Raw genomic sequence first — 18,944 nt, forward strand, 5'->3', positions numbered from 1 at the left:
CATCTAATATCATCCATCCATCTAATATCATCCATCCATCTAATATCCATCCTGCCGTCCATCCATCCGTCATCTATCTAATATCATTCATCCATTATTTTTTTAATTTAAATAAAATTGATATTCTAATATCATCCATCTATCTGTACATTATCATCCTTCTGTCCATCCATCCATCTGTTCATCCATCCATCATCCATCTATCTAATATTATCATCCATCCATCCACCTGTCCATCTTTCCATCCATCCATCCATCTAATATCATCATCCATCAGTCTGTCCGTCCATCCATCTGTCATCCATCATCTATCCATCCAATATCATCATCCATCCATCATCCATCCATCTATCTAATATCATCATCCATCCATCCATCCTAGTTGGTAGCAGTTGCTGAAAAGCTTGTTGTTGAGGAGAGTTGCAGAGAAGAACTCTCTTGAGAGAGCAGTCTCATGATGGAAGAAGTTGTCCGAAGCTGGCAGAAGTGGGTCCTGGTGGAGAGTTGCCTCTGAGCCAGCCCAGAAGTCTGTGGGGACTCTGATCCAATCAGCTGAGAAATGAAAAGTCCACGAAACGCTCAAACACCCCACGAGTGATGAGAAACAACCGTCTGTGGGAAGAGACGTGGTCCCCGAAGGAAAACCTCCCTTTTCGGGTGACAAATGTCTTCCTTCTGATGAAGGAGTGCCAACTTGAGGTTTTTTTTTTTTTTACATAATTAGTTCACAATTCTGAGATGAAGCTTACCTAAATTTTAACGTTAGAGCTAAAACCTTAGTCCAAATTGAATACACCTCTTCTCAAAGTCTTAAGCCATTTTATATTTTTACATCATTCACCTTTTGAAATAACACTGTTGCTATTCATACATATTTCACAGTGTTTCCCCTACCATTATACAGGCGGGGTGCCCCACCCCGTCAACAGAACTGAGCACCCCGCCTACCAAACTGGACTTGCCTCTCCCACCCCCACCCGGCACTGACATATCACCAAGGTAGTGGCGCAAAATACAGGCTCTCTAGCTAAAAAACCCAAGGCAGCACTCACATTGCCTCTTCCCTCGTTGAACGCCCCCGCTCAAAAACTGTTGGTACAAGCTGCACTCAGACATGTCTCCGTCCCCCCCACCCATCAGCAAAAACCATGGAAGAGATGAGCACCTCGCCATGGCAAGCTAACTAGGGGAAACACTGTTTCATATTTGCCATAAGTACATATTGTCATTATTCACAAGTTGTGGTTGTTTCTCGTTTGTCTCTGTGTGTCCCTGTGCTGGACTGGAGACCTGTCCAAGGTGTCCCCCGCCTCTCACATAGTGACTGCTGGACATGTGCATCAGTGACCCTCGCGACCCAAAAAGGAAGAAGCGGATAATGGATGGATGGATGGATTCTAGATGTAAATTAAAAACGCATACGGGGAATCTTTTTATTTTGAATGTATCAGAAATACAGCTGCTGCCAACCAGTGCTGCACCAAGGGGGCCTGCAGTAGCTCACTGGTCAGTGCTGGGGCCCCACAATCCTGAGGTTGTGAGTTCAATCCCAGGTTGCGTCAGAAATGGCATCTGGTGTAAAACAAATTGCCAAATCTTTCATGCGAGTTTGTTCACTGTGGCTCCCCCTGAATCAGAGAGTAGCCAAAAGAAACTTACTAAACAGTGCCGCTCCAAAGTCTGAAGGTAGTAAATATTTTATCATCATTATATTCAATTTTAAAACGGTCCTAAGCAATAGTTCTCAAGACTTTCTGCAGGACTGTCAAAGTTTTTCCTTTGAACGATTTATTATAGGAAAATAATATTGAATGTATCAGGGAGCAGATATAAAAATTTAACTGTAAATTCCTTTCAAAAGATGTTCACTGGAACGCCATGGTAACTCCAGACTTCCTGATTAGAAAGCAACAGCACTGACCATTGCACCACCATGTATTAATTATGTAGTTTCACCCCCCCAGCTCTTCAACTTCATCCCGTCCAGCCAAGCTAAGTTCGTGCCCTCTGGTTTGTCTGTAAGCGGCCTGCTGGAGTTCACTCCAGACGCTGAGGAGGAGGTCAGAGAGCACATCCAGGTTCACATCGACGATGAGACGCTGCAAATCCCAGTGCTTGGGTGAGCAGTTCTGGACATTTAGAAACATTTTGACGCCATCTTGAGCTGCGCTTCAGTCCTTTATAGCTGCACCTCGTGGTACTTCTGCAGATCTCCCAGAGTTTGCTCCCTTATAACGGACTCCTTGCTCGACTTTGGTTGCGTTGTCGCCAGCAGTCAAGCGATCAGCAAACTCCACCCTATAACCAATGAAGGATCGGCACCGGGTGAGTCGTGTATGAAGGTATATTAGTATCAAAAGTAGTTACACAAGCATACAGTAAGATTTGTAAACAGTAAGATCCACAAGCATACCACAAGTTGTACGAATGCGTACAAGATTCATAAATGCACAAGTTTTTTCCAAATGTTCACTTTTCAAATTGCACAAGTAGGAATAAATATTCTGCATGGTCCTCAGTCAGAAAAGGGTGGATTGCTCTCTTCAGGTTGAGGGTGAGGTTCTACCTCAAAAGGAGGAGTTCAAGTATCACGGGGTTTTGTTTATGAGTGAGGGAAGAATGGAGTGTGAGATTGACAGATGAATTGGTGCAGTATTACGGACTCTGTGCCAGTCCGTTGTGGTGAAGAGGGAGCTGAACTGTAAGGTTCCTACCCTCACCTATGGTCACAAGCTCTGGGTAGTGACCGAAAGAATGAGATCGCAGATACAGGCAGTTGAAATGAGTTCCGTCCACAGGGTAGCTGGACTCTCCCTTAGAGATAGTTTGAGAAGTTCTATTACTCTTGAGAGACTAGAACCGCTGCTCCTCCACATCCGGAGCCAGTTGAGGTGGTTCAGGCATCTGGTAAGGAAGCTCCCAGGTGAACTTCCCAAGGAGGTTCTTCGGGCATGTCCGACAGGGAGGTGACCCAGAGGAAGACCATGGACATGCTGGAGAGACTACGTCTCTCGTTTGGGCTGAGAACACCTTGGGGGTCCTCCCAGAAGACCTGGAAGAGGTGGTTGTGTAAAGAGATGTCTGGGTCTCCTTGCTCAAGCTGCTGCCCTTGTGACCCTACTTCGGAATAAGTGGAAGATAATTGTATTTTATTCAGGCATCTATTCACTACAGACTCATGTTCTGGCTGCTGTTGTTACACCGTATTGTTTTACATTATTAGTATTTTGCGTATATCTTAGATCTTTAATCACAATTCCTCAGTTTGGAGTCGCCATGAGATGTACTAGTGAGACAGTTAAAGGCAGATGCGGAAGTTAAAGAGCTCAGCCTGACCCAAAACAATGCTGAAATCTGAATATGGCTCTGGCCTTGGAAGGCTGACTTTTTCAATTTCTCCTTGGATGTTATGGAAACACGACACTCTGATCCCCTCCTCACCTCTCCCCTCCCCAAGGATGTGGAACAGTGTCAGAGCTCAGCCGAGCTGGCTGATAAACAAACACCTCTCATCAGGAATATGGCTCTGGGCTCTGGACTGTGCTGTGCTACGACTTCCTTTCAAACTCATGCCTTCGCCGGCCTTCCTCATTGCCTCCCCTAGTGCAGCAACCTAGGAAATGGCGAAGGCACCAAAGGGCTGCATCGCACAGCTGGTGTCCATGTTGGGACCCTCACCCCCTACCTACTCCACACGCATATACTGTATGTATTATGTCTATTTATGTGCTTTTTATGTTGCGCTAAGGTCATTTTTTTGCAACTCTGATACTATGTTCCGTAGTACACAGTGTGAGATTTGCTGTTTTTACACCTACCCTCCCCCTCGTGTTTTTTTGTCCTTATCTGAAAATAATGCTGCGCCTCCTGAGATGGCGGCCTCAGTCACCTCCGTCTCCCCATGTCAGTTGTTGTTTATGTTGTTCGGGCTGTACTGAAAATGCAATTTCCTTGTGCTTCGGTGCAATGTCAACAAAGCTGATTCTGAGTCTGATTTTAGCGTACCGTTTGGCAGTGGTTTAGCGTATTTCTTGGTGTATATCTTAGATCCTTATATACTGTTTCTTTTTATACTTTGTAGTTTTGCTATTGTTGGGTGTAACTGGCACCACTGAGCACATAATTTCATTCCACCTCATGTACCACATGTGATGCGAATGACAGTAAAATTGAACTTGAACTTGAAGATGGTGGATGGATCCAACATTTTTCAGTCAGTTCATCTGGACAGTTTCTTTTTTTTTTTTTTTTTTGTGCTGAAACGTTTCGCCTTCGGTCTGGAAGGCTTCATCAGTCAAGGAAACACAACAAAACTGATTCTTCCCCCAACAGCTTACTCCAAAGTGGAACAAACCAGTTCTGCCTGTGATAAGATGGTCTCTTTGGTACGCCCCCTCCTCCATTGCCGGCCCTCTTCCTTGTTGACAGTCTTGTGAAACTGGTTGAAAACAACAAAGTCCATGCTCAATAATCCAGGTATACAATCCAACATTTCTCAGTCAGTTCTGTGGATAGTGGATGTTTTAATTAAGGGGTTATGAGCTACTGTGCCAATTTAGAAATGTGTCTTTTCCCAATAACTCAGTAAATATGGTAATGCTCAGACGTCCCAGGTCGTCACCAGCCTTGAACGCAGCATTATCTTTGTGACTCTAGATCGGTAAGAAAGTGTTAAAAGTCACATTCACATGCAAGCTGATCCGTGCGCAGCAGGTGATTTGTGCCTTTTGTATGCCCAGAATGTTCCTACTTGTGCAATTTGAAATGTGTCCATTTGAAAAAGCATTTGTGAATCTTGCGGTATGCTTATACAAATCTTGTACGCATGTGTGACTACTTTTGCGACTTATTTATCTTCATAGTCGAGCCGTCTAAGATGTAAAACTGAGAGATGGGTTGAGGATAAAACTGTAATCTTTTTTTTTTTTTTAACAACGCCATTCTGTCTGTGTAAACGTGTTTGCTGTCATAAAGGTGCGTTCCAATTTGAGTACAGCGGTGGAGACTCCTCACTCAGCGTTTCTCCTTCCTATGGAGTCGTAGCTGCTGGATCCACCCAGTGGCTAAAAGTGGAACTGCACACAGACCGGCCCAGGCAGATCCACGACGAAGCGCTGTAAGTAGAACTTGAAATGACATGCATGTGTTAAAGGAATCATTTCCTAATAAAATATACGTTATTGACTTAAAAGCAGTGAACTGATGTACCTGTAAAGTTGGTGTTTTAAGCGATTAATAGCAGACAAGTTCCATCTTCTTATGTTGCATTTAAAACTTGACAGATTTAATCAATTTTATGGTTTTTTTTCTGTTTCTCGGAGGGTGAGGCTCCAGAATCGCTCAGCTGTAGTTCTCAGGATCAGGGCACTGGTGTTGGCGCAGCACCTTGAGGTCGTTGACCTGAAGGTAGACCCAGTTCCTAACTAACTGATGTTAACAACATCTCGTCAGGTGGATGATTTTTGCACTTCTCAATCACTGTCCAGGGGTCTCCACTTACCTGTCTGTTGTTTGGACCAACCTATTTTGGAACTTCCCGTGAGAAGAAAGTGGTTGTGAGGAACAACGCACCCCAGGCGTGTGACTGGGTCTGCGTGTTGCAGGAGAATGCTCCTGGGACCGAGATGGTGCGTGGTTTACGTCATCTGTGTGGCTTTGAGTGTATAAAGGGTCATGCAGAGCCAAACCAGACTTGGAGTGTTCTGATTGCGCAGGGAACAGACCTCAGGAGGAGCACAGATGCTTCCCTGGTGGAGGGAACAAAGAAGTGCAGCTCAGCCGACCTCCAGTCTCCAGTTTTGGTCTGCGTGCCTTCACACGGTCGAATGGGTCCGTACGACAAAACCACCATGACGGTTCGCTTCAGTCCCGTCTGTAAGAGGTACTCAGAATGTGTCTGAAAACTCTGAAGGTGCATCTTACAACCGCTGGTCAATAAAGTCCTAAAATTGACACTTTTACTGTTAGTTATTAAATTACATGCTTTTTTTTTATAGAAGATTTGTTTACTCTAATAATCCATTGCATAATTTGTGAATGATTGAGTTTGTTGTTAAAAGTAAAATGAGCAGAGATGAAAATAATAATGTTACTCCTGGTCAGGGAATCAAACCCGCGACAGGCGGGGATACTTGCCACTATACAAATTACATGTGCGCTCTACATATATTAAGTTTTAAAGCTTCGCATTCCTTTGCAAAACCGCCGTTTGTTGTCTGTTCGACAGGAGGACGCAGAAAAACTCAAGCAGCCGGCAGGACTATTGCCTTTTCCTTCTGTTTGACATCGTGGACAGCAAACATGGGTTTACTCACCAGAATGGTACTCACCCAAACACCATTTTAAACCAAGTAACACAAACTGGCTCAGCTGGGACGTAGCTGTTGAAAGTTTGGGAATTTTTGGTCAAAGGTTATGGATGTTTTTATTACTATGGCTGAGATTGTTAACTCTGCCCATGAACCACATGTTTGGGTTAGTAGAGAGCTGAGTGAGGCTGCAGCAGGAAGCTGGCTCCAAGGACACCTTCGAGTCTTTGAGCTCGGCTGAACTGATAAGGATATAAAAGCAAGCTGAGAAGGCTGCTCGGGGCAGATTCTCATGACTGGTCTTCATGTGTGTACTTCCTGTATATTTATCAGTATTTTCCTTCGATAACTTGCCATGGCAGGGCGCTCATCTCGTCCGTGATTTTTGTCGGGGGTGGGGTGGGGGGGGGGGGGGCTGGAACGGAGACTCGTCCTAAGCTGCGCAGTGCCGTGTTTAAACCAACAGTTTTGGGGGACACAGAGACAGTCACGCGCTGTTTGCACTGACAGTTTTAGAGCAGGGTGTGTGAGAGGAGAGAAACAGAAACATATCTCAGCCGCATGCTTCTGAACTGACAGGTTTTTTTTTTTTTTTGGTGGGGGGGGGGGGGGGGGGGTGAGACAGACGCACATCTGAGCCGTGCGCTGTTTGTACCGACAGTTTTCGAGTGGCGGGGGTGCGTTCAGCGTGAGGGTTCAGCATGAAGGAAGAGGCTGCCTTTAGCTTTTTAGCTAGTGCACCTGCATTGCGAGCCGCTAGTTTAGCGTTACGTCAGTGCCGACAGGTGGTTGGGGTTCGGTAGACGGGGCGCTCTGTTCTGTTGACGGGGCGGGGCGCTCCGCTTGTATAATGGTAGGGGAAACACTGTTTATGAAACCTGTCCTGAAAATCTGACCTTGCAAAAAAAATACCGGTTAAAAATCTTCTGTCGTCGAGTGTGGTTCTTTTTGAGTAAGTAAGATAAGTGAGTGTTTTTCTCCAACGCTGAATCATTCAGTTTAGCCTTATTAATGAGCTTCAAGGCCATGAGAACTGGGGGTGCTACAGCACCTTGGCCCAGTGCTTCCTCTAGATAACTTGCCATGGCAGAGCACTCATCTCGTCCGTGATTTTTGTCAATTGGGATGGGGGCATGGAGACATATCTGAATTGTATTGCGCACAACTAGCTTAGCGCTACGTCAATGCTGATGGGAGTGTGCGCAGTTTGGTTCGGTAGGCGGGGCGCTCGGTTCTGTTGACAGGGCGGAATGCCCTGCTTGTATAACGGTAGGGGAAACACTGCTGACCACTCTGGCCAAGGACCAGTTCCTGGATCATTTGGTACTGGGTCACACCAAAAAATACCTTTTTTTTTAAAAAGTACTATGTCAGTATTTCCATCAAAAGTAAGCTGCAGGGTTTTTTTTTTTTAATGACCTCTTCTGTTCAGGCCTCTTTCCTGTTGGCTCAGTCACGGTTATTTTTTGAAAACTAGCAAACTTACAAGCTAACAAGTAAAAAAAAAAAAAAAAAAAAAGAACAACTTTGCTGGGTATCTTTTTGTTTTCCAGTCTTCGGGAACGTTATCTCGAGTAGTAGAACCACGTTGTGATGCAGAAAAGTTTTAAGACTGCTGATCTCAGCTAACAAGAACCGAGATCAAAAGAAATGTTTAAGCTGCTGTCAGTGGCTTATTATGGTCACCATGGTAACCACACATCTGTGTCTTTAAGACCGCGCTCCTAAAAAGACAGGCAGACAAAAAGGCAAACTATAAAGTGAGCCTCAAACAAATAGTCTTTGTGTGAAAACTGTTCTATGGAAACTTCTATTGGTCAATTGTCAGTGAGTTTACAGTGTTTGATGTAGAGGGTACGATGAGTCAAAAAGACTTTTCACTTCCTGTTTGGAAGATAAAATTCAGATCTTACTGTATTTTTTGCTGTATAAGTTGCACCTTTTTGCATAAATTTGTAAGTCCTGCAGTTTATACACCAAAGCGACTAATATAATTTTTTTTCCCATATTTATATTATAACCCAATTTTTGGCTGAGATCTGACGATTTCATTCATTCTGACATGAAAAATATTGATCACTACCATTTTCAGCCACTAGAGGACCCTCGAGTAATATGGCAAGCCAAGTGTCTCATTAATAGGTAAAAGTGGCTATTAATGAGACACTTGGCTTGCCATACTAAGCCACCTTCGTCTTGCTCTGGAACTCCTGGCGCAAACGTCAAATCAGCTGCATTTCATCGCGCCGCCCAGGCGAAACGCAGCCGATTTGACCATTAAAGTGCATTTATTAAGTAAAAGTTAAATGAGACGCACCTTTACTATAATGTCGAGCCAACAAATAATTGTTTTTAAGTGTTAGTCTTGTTCAATTCTTGTTAAGTCCTCCTGTGCACGCTCTCGCGGCCGCCATTTGGCAGCCCATCGATTTTTGGCACAACACCAGCCCACATTTCCAGGTTGTCAGCGGTGACGCATAATAGATGCGACATACACAGCAAAGCGACTTATTTGCTTTTTCTCACTTTATTAGACATATTTGGACTGATGCGACGTGTACGACGGAAAGTACGGTGAATACAATGGAAGTCAGTGAGAGTTTGGATGTGCGCACGTTGCACTCTGGGGGATTGGAGATAAAACTACAAGCCCCACAAGTCAACAGAATAGTAATGTGTGCTTCTATGTTCATGCATTGACCCCCCCCCACCCTCAAACTTCAGTCCATCGTGTTGATGTTCCTCTCGTCAGCTAACAGCAGTGTGGAGGTGGCAGTGACGGGCTCCGGTGTCCCCGTCTCCCTGGTACCCGCTCCCTCTCACAGATTCGACTTCCTGAGCTGTGCGGTTGGACAAAGCTTGGATCTCCTTTGCGTACTCCAGAATCTCTGCCCTCAGCTTCCCGTGAGCTTCCGCTTTGGCAAAGTTGCGCACTTCGCAGCTAAACCTTCCACGGGCACCATCAGCCCCGGGCAGCGCCAGGTGAGACCAGCTCCAGTTGGGTTTCGTTTGTTTAAATGAAGCTGCATAAATGTATTCTCTGCGATGTGTTCACCAGGATGTAGTTTTGACCTTCAGCGCACGCCAACAAGGGAGTTTCCACGTCCATCTGCAGGTAGACGTCCTGGGTCCGGTCGCATCTCAGAAAAATGCTACACAGCTTGAGGTGTCCTGCTTCCACACAATCACTCTGCACTTATCTGCCAGCTGCCACAACGTGACATCACCCCCCCTGCCTGGTAGGTGATAGAAACTAAAGGTACCTCGGCAGCGTTTAGCAGATATGTAACAAAAGGCACGCTGCAGATACACAATTCTTACATACTTTTATGATGTAGCTAATATAAAGTTTGTTTCACTGCAGGTCTAAAGAGTGCAGCTGGTTTACAGCCTCACCATCAGTGCAGTGGACGGTCTCAATGCAGGGGACCGACACCTACTGCCCCGCTCGGTTCTGACGAAACCCAGCTCCGCAAGAATCACAGAGGCAAACAAGGGAGTCCAAAGGGCAAGGAGTCTCTCGCCTGTCCTGATGACCGATGCAGCATCAGACCGGCATTCTCGGACCAGCAGTACAGGTAGAGCTCGTTAACGCACAAGGACACAAGTTTAAACTGGACTTTAGAACCTGGCATCCACATGTGCACGAGTCCGGGTCTCAGGAGGTTAAACGAAAGCAGTAAAAGGTTGTAAACAGATCTAAAGATCTGAAGGATGTAAAATGAGCTCAATTCATTTTCTATGAGACAAAAAGTGGCAGAAAAGGCTAAAATATTTACAAAAGCTAATGATGCACCAGTACCAAAAGTCATAGCACCCTTCTGCTGAACGAGCCGAACGTTTTGATTTAATAGTTTGAAAACTGCGGGATGAGAAAAATGCAGAGAAACGTACAGAAGAAAAATGGATCTGCTTCTTAAACATTCACACTATTCATTTACATATGTATGTGTTTACAGGCACAAAGTAACAACCAAACAAAAAAAACCCCACATTGTAGTTCATTAGATATTTTACGAGCCTGTAGATGTTGTCATACACTCTTACTTTCTATGGGACGCTTCAAGACGCAATCTAGGTTTCAACAAAACTCCTGAAAATCGTGAAAAAGTATCAACAACTCAAAGCTCGTAAGACGGAATGAAGCTCACGCAGAGTTTCTCACGTTCTCGTATACTTTCTCAACGCTTAGGACGATCTTTACCGACGTAGCTCGCGATCGATACGCGGACGAGGTGTACGCTTTCACCGAGGAAGAGGAAGAGCAGAGACGACGGCATCGCCAGATCTACGTGGACTTCGTCAACCAGCTCAGACGAACACGGCTCCAGAGGAGGGACAGGTTGGCTGGTTTTAGATCGCACACCATCCAGGAACACCTTTTAACGCTCGCGTTGGGTCAACGTAGCATGTTTCAGCGTACTAAAACGTATTGATTTGTTTTAGACAACAAGAGGAGGCGGAAGACGATGTGGACATTGGAATTGTTCCGTCTCAAGGTCTTGTTCCACCCACGGTCCACATCAGCGACCTGGAGATCAGTGAGAACTCCCCGTCTACCAGCCATAGAAGCAAGAATCAAGTGAGAGCAAAGGTGGTCCAGAGAGGCCGTACTTGTTAGTCCTGAAGGTGTTTTGTGTTACTGAATATGATCTTTCTCAGGTTGTCGACGTAGTGAAAGCAGTTCCCTCCACCAGCCAGGAGGTGGCAGACTGTCACAGGACTCTGACCGCTTTGGAGCTCTACCAAGTCATCATAAGTAGGACTTTCATGTTTCAAAACCGTTTCTTCTTATCGTCGAAATAATCAAAAATACAAACGCCAACAAGTTCTAGCTCCATTTTATGGAACGTGGTCGTCTCTGTTGAGTACAAACATCAAAAGCACAAACATTTTATCTTTTAAAATCCCCAGAAATACTTCTAAAACAGTAAACACACAAGGGCATAACGACAACATAAAGAGGCTGAACTCTTTACTGGTTTCCATTGATGGTTACTGCTTTGATCTCTTTAACTATTATAGTAAAAAATACACCAGTAGGAATTATTTTTATGTGAATGGTTATCAAGCAACTACTGTACATCATTTTTGAGCTTAACTTATTTCTGCTAATTTCACCTTGTTATGCTCCTTTCTGTTCATCTTTTCAAGTTTCAGCTTTTTCTGCTATTTCAGCTACTATTTAGCTGTTTTTAATGCTAATTTTAGCGTTTTCAGCAAATTCCACATTTTTTGCACTCGTCTCAACCTTTTTCAGCTTAATTCAGCAAAAATGTGCTCTCTCCTCTTCCTTCTGGTAACTTAAGCTTCTTTCTACTTTTCAGCTGTTTTTTGTTGTTGTTGTTGTTGCTAATTTCAGCTTTTTTCAGATAATTTTCACTTTTTTGTGCTCATTTCTGCTTCTTTCAACCTAATTGGGCAAAAATGTTCTTTCTCTTGTCTTCTGCTAATTTAAGCTTGTTCTACCTCTTCAGCTACCTTTTTTAGCAGTTTTTAGCTAATTTTGGCTGTTTTCAGATGAACTGAAGTTTTTCGTGGTAATTTCTGCTAGTTTCTGCATTCGGGTCCAAAAAAAATGACCCGACTCAACCCCAGCCTGTAGCTATCATTTCCGAACCCCAGCCGATCCAACAAATTAACAGTAATTACAGGTCCGAACCTGAACCCCCCCCCCCCCCCCCCCTCAACTTTTTTATTTATTTAAGCTTTGACTGCTGGTCAGCGGACGTGTGCGGCTGAATAAAAGGGGCAGAAGATCGGAGCTGAGGAGCCCTCAAAGCACATTAAATGCTCCCCCTGCTTCTGCCTGCATTCTGCATTATTCAAACACAGACCTTGCTCTGTCAGATATTTTGTGATCTCACCTGTTTGGGTCATCGGCCACGCACGTCTGCTGAATTCAGCAGCTGAATGAACATCCACTGGGGCTGATGGATCGCTGGCTGTAGTCCACCTGAAGCTTAACTGAACTTTTTACCTCTTTCAAGGCCAGTCAGCGCGCAGTCAAATGGCCGTGTGCGGCTGGTGAATTATATGGCAAGCCATGTTGCCATATAGTTTGATCATCAACTGCACGCATCCGCTGACACAATCAAAAGCCTGACACCAACCCGGCCCGCACATTATTATGGACCGGCCCGGTCCAAGTCCAGGTCGGGCGGGGCCTGGTTCAGGTTAGAAATGACAGCTCTAGTTTCAGCCTAATTAACTTCGTTATGCTAATTTTAGCTTGTTGTGCTCCTTTCTGCTTTTTTTCTGTTCCTTTCCGCTTCTTCTGCTATTTCAGCTGCAATTTAGCTGTTTTTACGCTAATTTTAGATCTTTGCACATTATTTAGCTCATTTCAGATCTTTCCACTTCTGATAGTTTAAGCGTCTTTTTAACTTTTCAGCTATTTTTTGCTCATTTCTGCTTATTTAAACCTAATTCAGCAAACGTGTTCTTTCTGCTTTCTTCTACTAAGTTAGACTTGTTGTTCCATTTCAGCTACATTTCAGCCTGTTTTAGCTGATTTCAGCTGTTTTTCAGCAAGTTCTTTTGCAATAAGCATTCACACTGGATTTTCAAAGGAAATACAATTTGTGTAGTTACATTTAATTACATTTTGAGACCCCTAACTTGGAGTTCTGTGACCCAAAGAGGGATCCCGACCCCAACTTTAAGAACTTAAAAAAAAAAAAACCTATCTCTGTGCATTTGGTGGGATTACTGTTCTTCTGCTCTTCATTCTGAAACGTTAAATAATAAAATAAACACAAATTAAATCTAAGGTTTTCATTACTTTGTGCTTACTGCTTATAATAGTTCAGCCTGTTGATGAAGTCGTTTAATATTTTTATAAACTGCGTTTATAACAAGATGTAGTATCCCGTTTGTTATTTACTGTTCTGAAAAGTCTGGACCAGGTGAAATTCAAGGGAGCGCAGATTTTAGTGTTTAGTTGCACAACATTAATGTTTGAGATTTTATTCTACCCAGAACAATTACTCTCGTTCTTTCCCAAACAGGTCCCTCGTTCGTGGACTTTGGCAGCGTGTGCGTGGAGTCGGTGTGCGTTCAAACGCTGCAGCTCATTAACCGTCTGCCGGCGTGCGTCTGGGTGCAGCTGGAGGTGGACTGCCCCGAGCTGCAGAGTTCCTCACCGCTCTCATATGTTCTGCCTCCTCGCACTCACACCAGCTTCCCCCTGACGTTTGAGAGCACCCGGCTGGGTCCCTTCAGCAGGTTAGGACAGAAAGTCCACCCTCTTTCGGTTCTGGGGCTTTACGTATCAGGGTTTAATAGCAATCATCTGGTCTTTACTATCAACTTGAACGGCGGACAAAACATTTCTGCCTCCTTTTGATGTTTTGAAGGTGACACCGTAAAATCCAGAGTCCCGCCTTCTTCCTCCACAATCATTGGTGTCCTACAGTGTTTCCCCTACCATTACTGGTGCCCCGCCCCTTCAATGGAACCGAGCGCCCTGTCTACCAAACTCCCCTCGTTGACAGCTGTCGGTATTGATCTAGTTCAGGGCCCAATACAAACGCGCTAGCAAAAATGCTACTGTCATACTTCTCTGCTCCGCTACCCCGCCCCCCCATCGTCAATAAAAACTGGGAGCAACGTATCGTTAAGCTAGCAAGGCGAGCACACAGACACCCCCTCGTAAATAAAAAAAAACATATATATATATATATATATACCACAAGTACCCCGTCAACGGAGCTGATCTAGGGGAACCACTGAACTACCGTAATTTCCGAACTATAAGCAGCTCCTTTTTTTCACACGCTTTGAACACCGCGGGCGATATATACAAGGCTGCGGCTAATTTATGGTTTTTATTTTTTTGACGTGCTAACGAGCTTCATGCCGCCAAAACATTTAACCTCGTCATACCCAGGCGCTCACATAGCTGTCCAATACATGTCTGTCTCAGGGGTGCGACCTTGTGACGCAATGAGACTACCTGTATAAATAAAGGTTTAAAAAAATCTGACCATTGAAATTACTGAACAGGTCACGGTGGACCAATGAAATGGGGAGGGGAGGAGAGAACGGGGAGGGGGACGAGCTTGCGCAGGAGGAAGATGTAAAAAAGTTAAGTCTGGTCCTCTGGACATTCCAAAAAACAAAACAAAGAAAAAAAATGTAGAAATGTTTCGTCTTTCATCTGAAAGACTTCATTATCGTATTTTTCAGCTTATAAGTCACAATTTTTTTGCATCATTTACATACCCTGTGACTTATAGGCTGAAGCAATGTATTTATGGATTTTTTTTCCCATATTTATAAACCAATTTTTGGCTGAGATATGACTATTTTCATTCATTCTGACTGGGAAAAAAAAAAGAACAGTACCATTTTCAGCCACTAGATGGCAGCAGAGTGGTTGTAGCATGTAATAGGTAAACGTGGCTGTAATGACAAATTCAGAAAAGTTCCAGACAAAAACAGCTGGACTTTATTTATTATACAGGTCTCTCTTGTACATGAGTCCTCGAGGATGAATACTTTACTTTTTACTTTATTATTTTTGTCTTAAACTTTTTTGAATTTACCATGTCCTGGATAACTGAGAATCTTCACCAGCTATTAACGACACAATCGGCTTTAGTTAGCCCCCCCCACGTTCTGCTCGCTGCTTATAGCAACCGTCAAACCAGCTGCACCACCCCAACGAAATTCAGCTAGTTTGACTATTAAAGTGCACTTACTAAGTTAAAGTTCAACCGAGACACACATTTGCTGTAATTTCGAGCAAACAAATAATTGTTTTAGGTGCTTTTCTTGTTAAATTTCGAAGAAACGAGCAGCGTTCCTCCTTCCTTTTTTTTCCTACCTCTGTGTGCTCCCAAGGCACGAGGCAGCGAATACTTTTGAAATACAGCTGTTAAACAGACCGTTAACGCCCTTTTATTAAGCAAAAGTTAAACTGAGACACCTTTACTATAATTTCCAGCAAACAAATAATTGTTTTTAAGTGTTAATCTTGTTAAAGTCCTCCTGTGAATGCTCCCGCGCCCGCCATTTGGCAACCCATCAATTTTTGGCACAACACCGGCCCACATTTCCAGGTTGTCAGCGGTGACGCATAATATAGGGTGGAGCGACGGGTACAGCGGAAAATACGGTATGTTTTTTTTGACTGATGCGACTTATACTCTGGAAAACACAGTAAATAGAAAAGTTTGCCCATCATGCAGTGCGGTATATTTATCAAATAGCATATCTGCGGAAACACCTCCCAGTTGTCAGCACGGTGGTGGAGGACTGGTGATCTGGGCACCTTGCGGTCAAACGTGAGATCTTCTGTATAATATCTGGTCATGAAGCAACAGAACAATGATCCCAAACACAGCAGCTACTCTACAACAGAGTGGCTCAGTAAAATCAAATATAATATAATCAACGTGCTGTAACGGCGCTGTCAAAGTCCAGAACTTCACCCTGATTGAAATGCAGTGGTGGGATCAGAGAGCTGAACAGAAAGAAACATCTGCACACCCTGAAGAACTGAAGCAACACTGGAAAGAAGAGTGGGCCAAAATTACTCCACAACCACATGAAACCCTGTAAAAGTTCTGCTTAGATTTACTGCTTAAAGGAGGTTCTTGAAGTTACTGGATCATGGATGGATCCAGTTTTTTCCACACAGTTTTATCACTTTGACCTCATTTGTTTTATTTATTTTTTTAATTAAATAATGACACAGTGTAACACTTGAGGTTAAATCCAAATGTCATAAAAATGGAGGTAGACTTTTCTTTGTCCATATCTGTATAAGATACAAGTTTATACGTATTTCTTTCCCCAGCTCCTTGTCCTACAGTGTGAACCAGCAGCATCCTGGTCAGGTACTGGTCCGGGCACAGGTCACTCCCATGGCTCTGGAGATGTCCACAGAGCTGCTGGTGTTCCGGCCCACTCCCAACATGCTGGCTGCGTCAGGATACCGGAGCTCAGTGAGCCTTCGAAACCACTGCAACTGTGCAGTGGACTTCACCTGGCAACCAGCTGCCACCGAGAGGGAGTTCCCCTTCTCTGTTCGACCAGCCTCAGGTGCAAATGTGGCTCAATTTTAGCATTCATAGCAGGCCTCCCAACCCTGGTCCCTGAGGAACACCACCCCGCATGTTTCAGTTTTTTCCTGCTCCAACATGCCAGATTCAGTGATTTAATTACTTCCTCAAGTTCTGCCGAAGCGCCTGTTAATCACCCATTCATTCAAATCAGGCACGTCAAAGCAGGGAATCAAGTAAAACATGCAGGACGGTGTTCCTCAAGGACTAGGGTTGGGACCACTGCATTAGTGGACCTGGCCTGGAATTTCTTGCTCTCAATAACATCCCAACCTCTTTGTGTGAATGCTTAACAAGCATTCAAACTATTGGGATTCGTTTTTCTTCCACATGTTGTTTAACGCAACTCGTTCTGCAATTGTAGTGCTGTTAAATCAAAACGTTCAGCTCATTAAGGTCATTCCTGCTATGTCTTGGTATATCTGCAGATTTTATTTTTTTAAACGTAGCCTTTTTTTGGCCGTGTTATTTATTTAGGGTTTTGTTTACATTGAATTAATGGATCTCCACATCCTTCAAACCCTTTCTACTGTTTAAAATCATTCACCACTCATTTCAGCTTTTGTTTTTGCTTTTTCTTCATCTCTGCTAATTTCGGCTTCTTTCAGATCCTTTTAGTCTTTTTCTGCTAATTGTATCCCTTCTTTTTTTTTAATTTTTTGCACATTTCTACCTTTTGTGCTTCTTTCTAATAATTTCAATAATCCAACATCGTTCAGTCAGGTCATCTGGATGGTTTCTTTTTTTTTTTGTTCACGTTTCGTCCTTCATCCAAAGGACTTCATCAGTCCGAGGAACCACAGCAAACTCAGTCCCACAAGCAGCACACTAACATAGTTGACCAACCAGTTTGGTGGTGATAAGATGGTTTCTGGGGCCCGCCCTCTCCCCCGTTGACTCCTCTGAGGCAGCCGTAGCCAAAGTGGTTCAAAACACACTTTCCCATAGTGTAACCAGCAAACTGGTTGGTCCGTTATGTGAGTGCGCTACTTGTGGGACTGAGTTTGTTTGTGGCTCCTCGGACTGACGAAATCCTTTGGATGAAGGATGAAATGTCTCAACAAAAAAAGAAACCGTCCAGATGACCTGACTGAACCATGTTGGATTTTTTTTTTACCTGGATTACTGAGCATTTGAAATTTCAGTAATAATTTTTATGCTCTTTTCCTTGACTTTTCTGCTGATATCAGCTTTCTTTTAAAATCTACTTTCCAGTTAATTCCAGCTCTTTGTCAGCTGTTCAGATTCCATTAGCATCAACAGTTCAGAAACCTTTTCAGCTGGTTTCATCTTCAGCAGCTTTCAGCAGAAATCATTCATCGATAAGCGATGTCTATTATCTTTAATGGCAGTGACGTGTGCTTAATGAACAGATATGCAGGATTGGATTTGGGCTAATTCTGACGCCGCTTCGTCTCTACAGGGACAGTGGAGCCGTTCAAGGAGCTGGACTGTGAGGTGGTGTGGTTTCCCTCCTTCTCCTCCCCTTCAGAGGGAGACTTTGACCTCTGTGTCCTCGAAGGCAACACTCAGCGCTTGCACTGCGTTGCTAAGGTTCGTCCCTCTGAGCAGGACAAATTCTTTATATGATTTAGCTTTACATAGTTTGTATATTCTAAAAACTTTATTTTGTAGGAATAATTAGTTATACTGCCTGTACATGCAACGCTCAGTCATTCCTATGTTGAGGAGACACTGCCGGCTGCAGTGGCCAAGCATCCACCAATAAATTGTATCCCTAGACTGTAATTTGTTTAAAACTAATCTAGAAATTTGAGTCAACGAAGCATTGTAGATGAACAGATGCTGGGATATATTCATCATTTAACGCGGATTCCTCATTTTTCTGGACTGAATAAAACGTGCATTGAATTTAAGGAAATGCAAACGTGAGACGTCATTTAAATTTGACCCATCAAAATGAATGCGGTCATTTATTTACAGAATCAAATTTAACATCAAACATGTACATTAATTTGGCAAATTATGAAAATAACAACAAAGCAATCAATCAGAAAAATCATACGGCCATGATTTCTCCGTTGCTGCACCAACAGACATTTATAACTGTACAACTATGATCTTTTACCCACACGGATGTGAATAAGCACTTTACACAGACATTTCTAAATATCTGGGAGAATTTCTACTTCATAGGAAAGTTTAAAGATGGAAAGAAGTTTAGAGGGAGTAAAGGATGGTGTGTGAGGGAAATTAAGTGTTTTCCAGAACCGACACTCTCCATCAGAAGCCCAGCTCGCCTCGGTACGCTTGGTAGGAAACTTGACCCATTACCTCTCTGATGATAATCAGCAGATATGGTGTTCCGTTAACGCTACCGGTCCAGCGTCTCCTTAGAATGGCTGTTGCCCGTCAGAAGTAGTGGCGAGGCTCTGTTCGACACACATTCACCTCAGTGGAAAATGTTATAATCCCATGGAACTCGGAAGAGCTTTGCTGTCATGTCAGGAACTCCAACAGAACTCTTGAAGTCTGACAACTCTCCAACTCTGTAACTCCGTGAGTCTCTGAGTCTCTCTGTGAGTACCTGTGAGTCTCTCCGTGT

The 18,944-nt window shown here is 43.8% G+C and overlaps 1 protein-coding gene across 1 annotated transcript in view; it reads left to right on the top strand.

Annotated features, from left to right (window-relative positions):
* Window positions 1-18,944, top strand: part of LOC119429040 (cilia- and flagella-associated protein 47-like) — a 108,232-nt gene that overhangs the window by 925 nt on the left and 88,363 nt on the right. The window contains 16 exon segments of the mRNA XM_037696757.1: window positions 1,965-2,119; window positions 2,210-2,325; window positions 4,975-5,116; window positions 5,322-5,406; window positions 5,487-5,627; window positions 5,715-5,881; window positions 6,227-6,321; window positions 9,061-9,290; window positions 9,367-9,547; window positions 9,673-9,886; window positions 10,501-10,650; window positions 10,755-10,902; window positions 10,938-11,067; window positions 13,319-13,535; window positions 16,114-16,358; window positions 17,802-17,932. Coding sequence (XP_037552685.1) covers window positions 1,965-2,119; window positions 2,210-2,325; window positions 4,975-5,116; window positions 5,322-5,406; window positions 5,487-5,627; window positions 5,715-5,881; window positions 6,227-6,321; window positions 9,061-9,290; window positions 9,367-9,547; window positions 9,673-9,886; window positions 10,501-10,650; window positions 10,755-10,902; window positions 10,938-11,067; window positions 13,319-13,535; window positions 16,114-16,358; window positions 17,802-17,932 — 2,547 coding nt within the window.

The sequence above is a fragment of the Nematolebias whitei genome, chromosome 23 (genome assembly GCF_014905685.2).
Source record: "Nematolebias whitei isolate Nwh7 chromosome 23, NemWhi1, whole genome shotgun sequence".
In the NCBI taxonomy this organism is placed as follows: domain Eukaryota; kingdom Metazoa; phylum Chordata; class Actinopteri; order Cyprinodontiformes; family Rivulidae; genus Nematolebias; species Nematolebias whitei.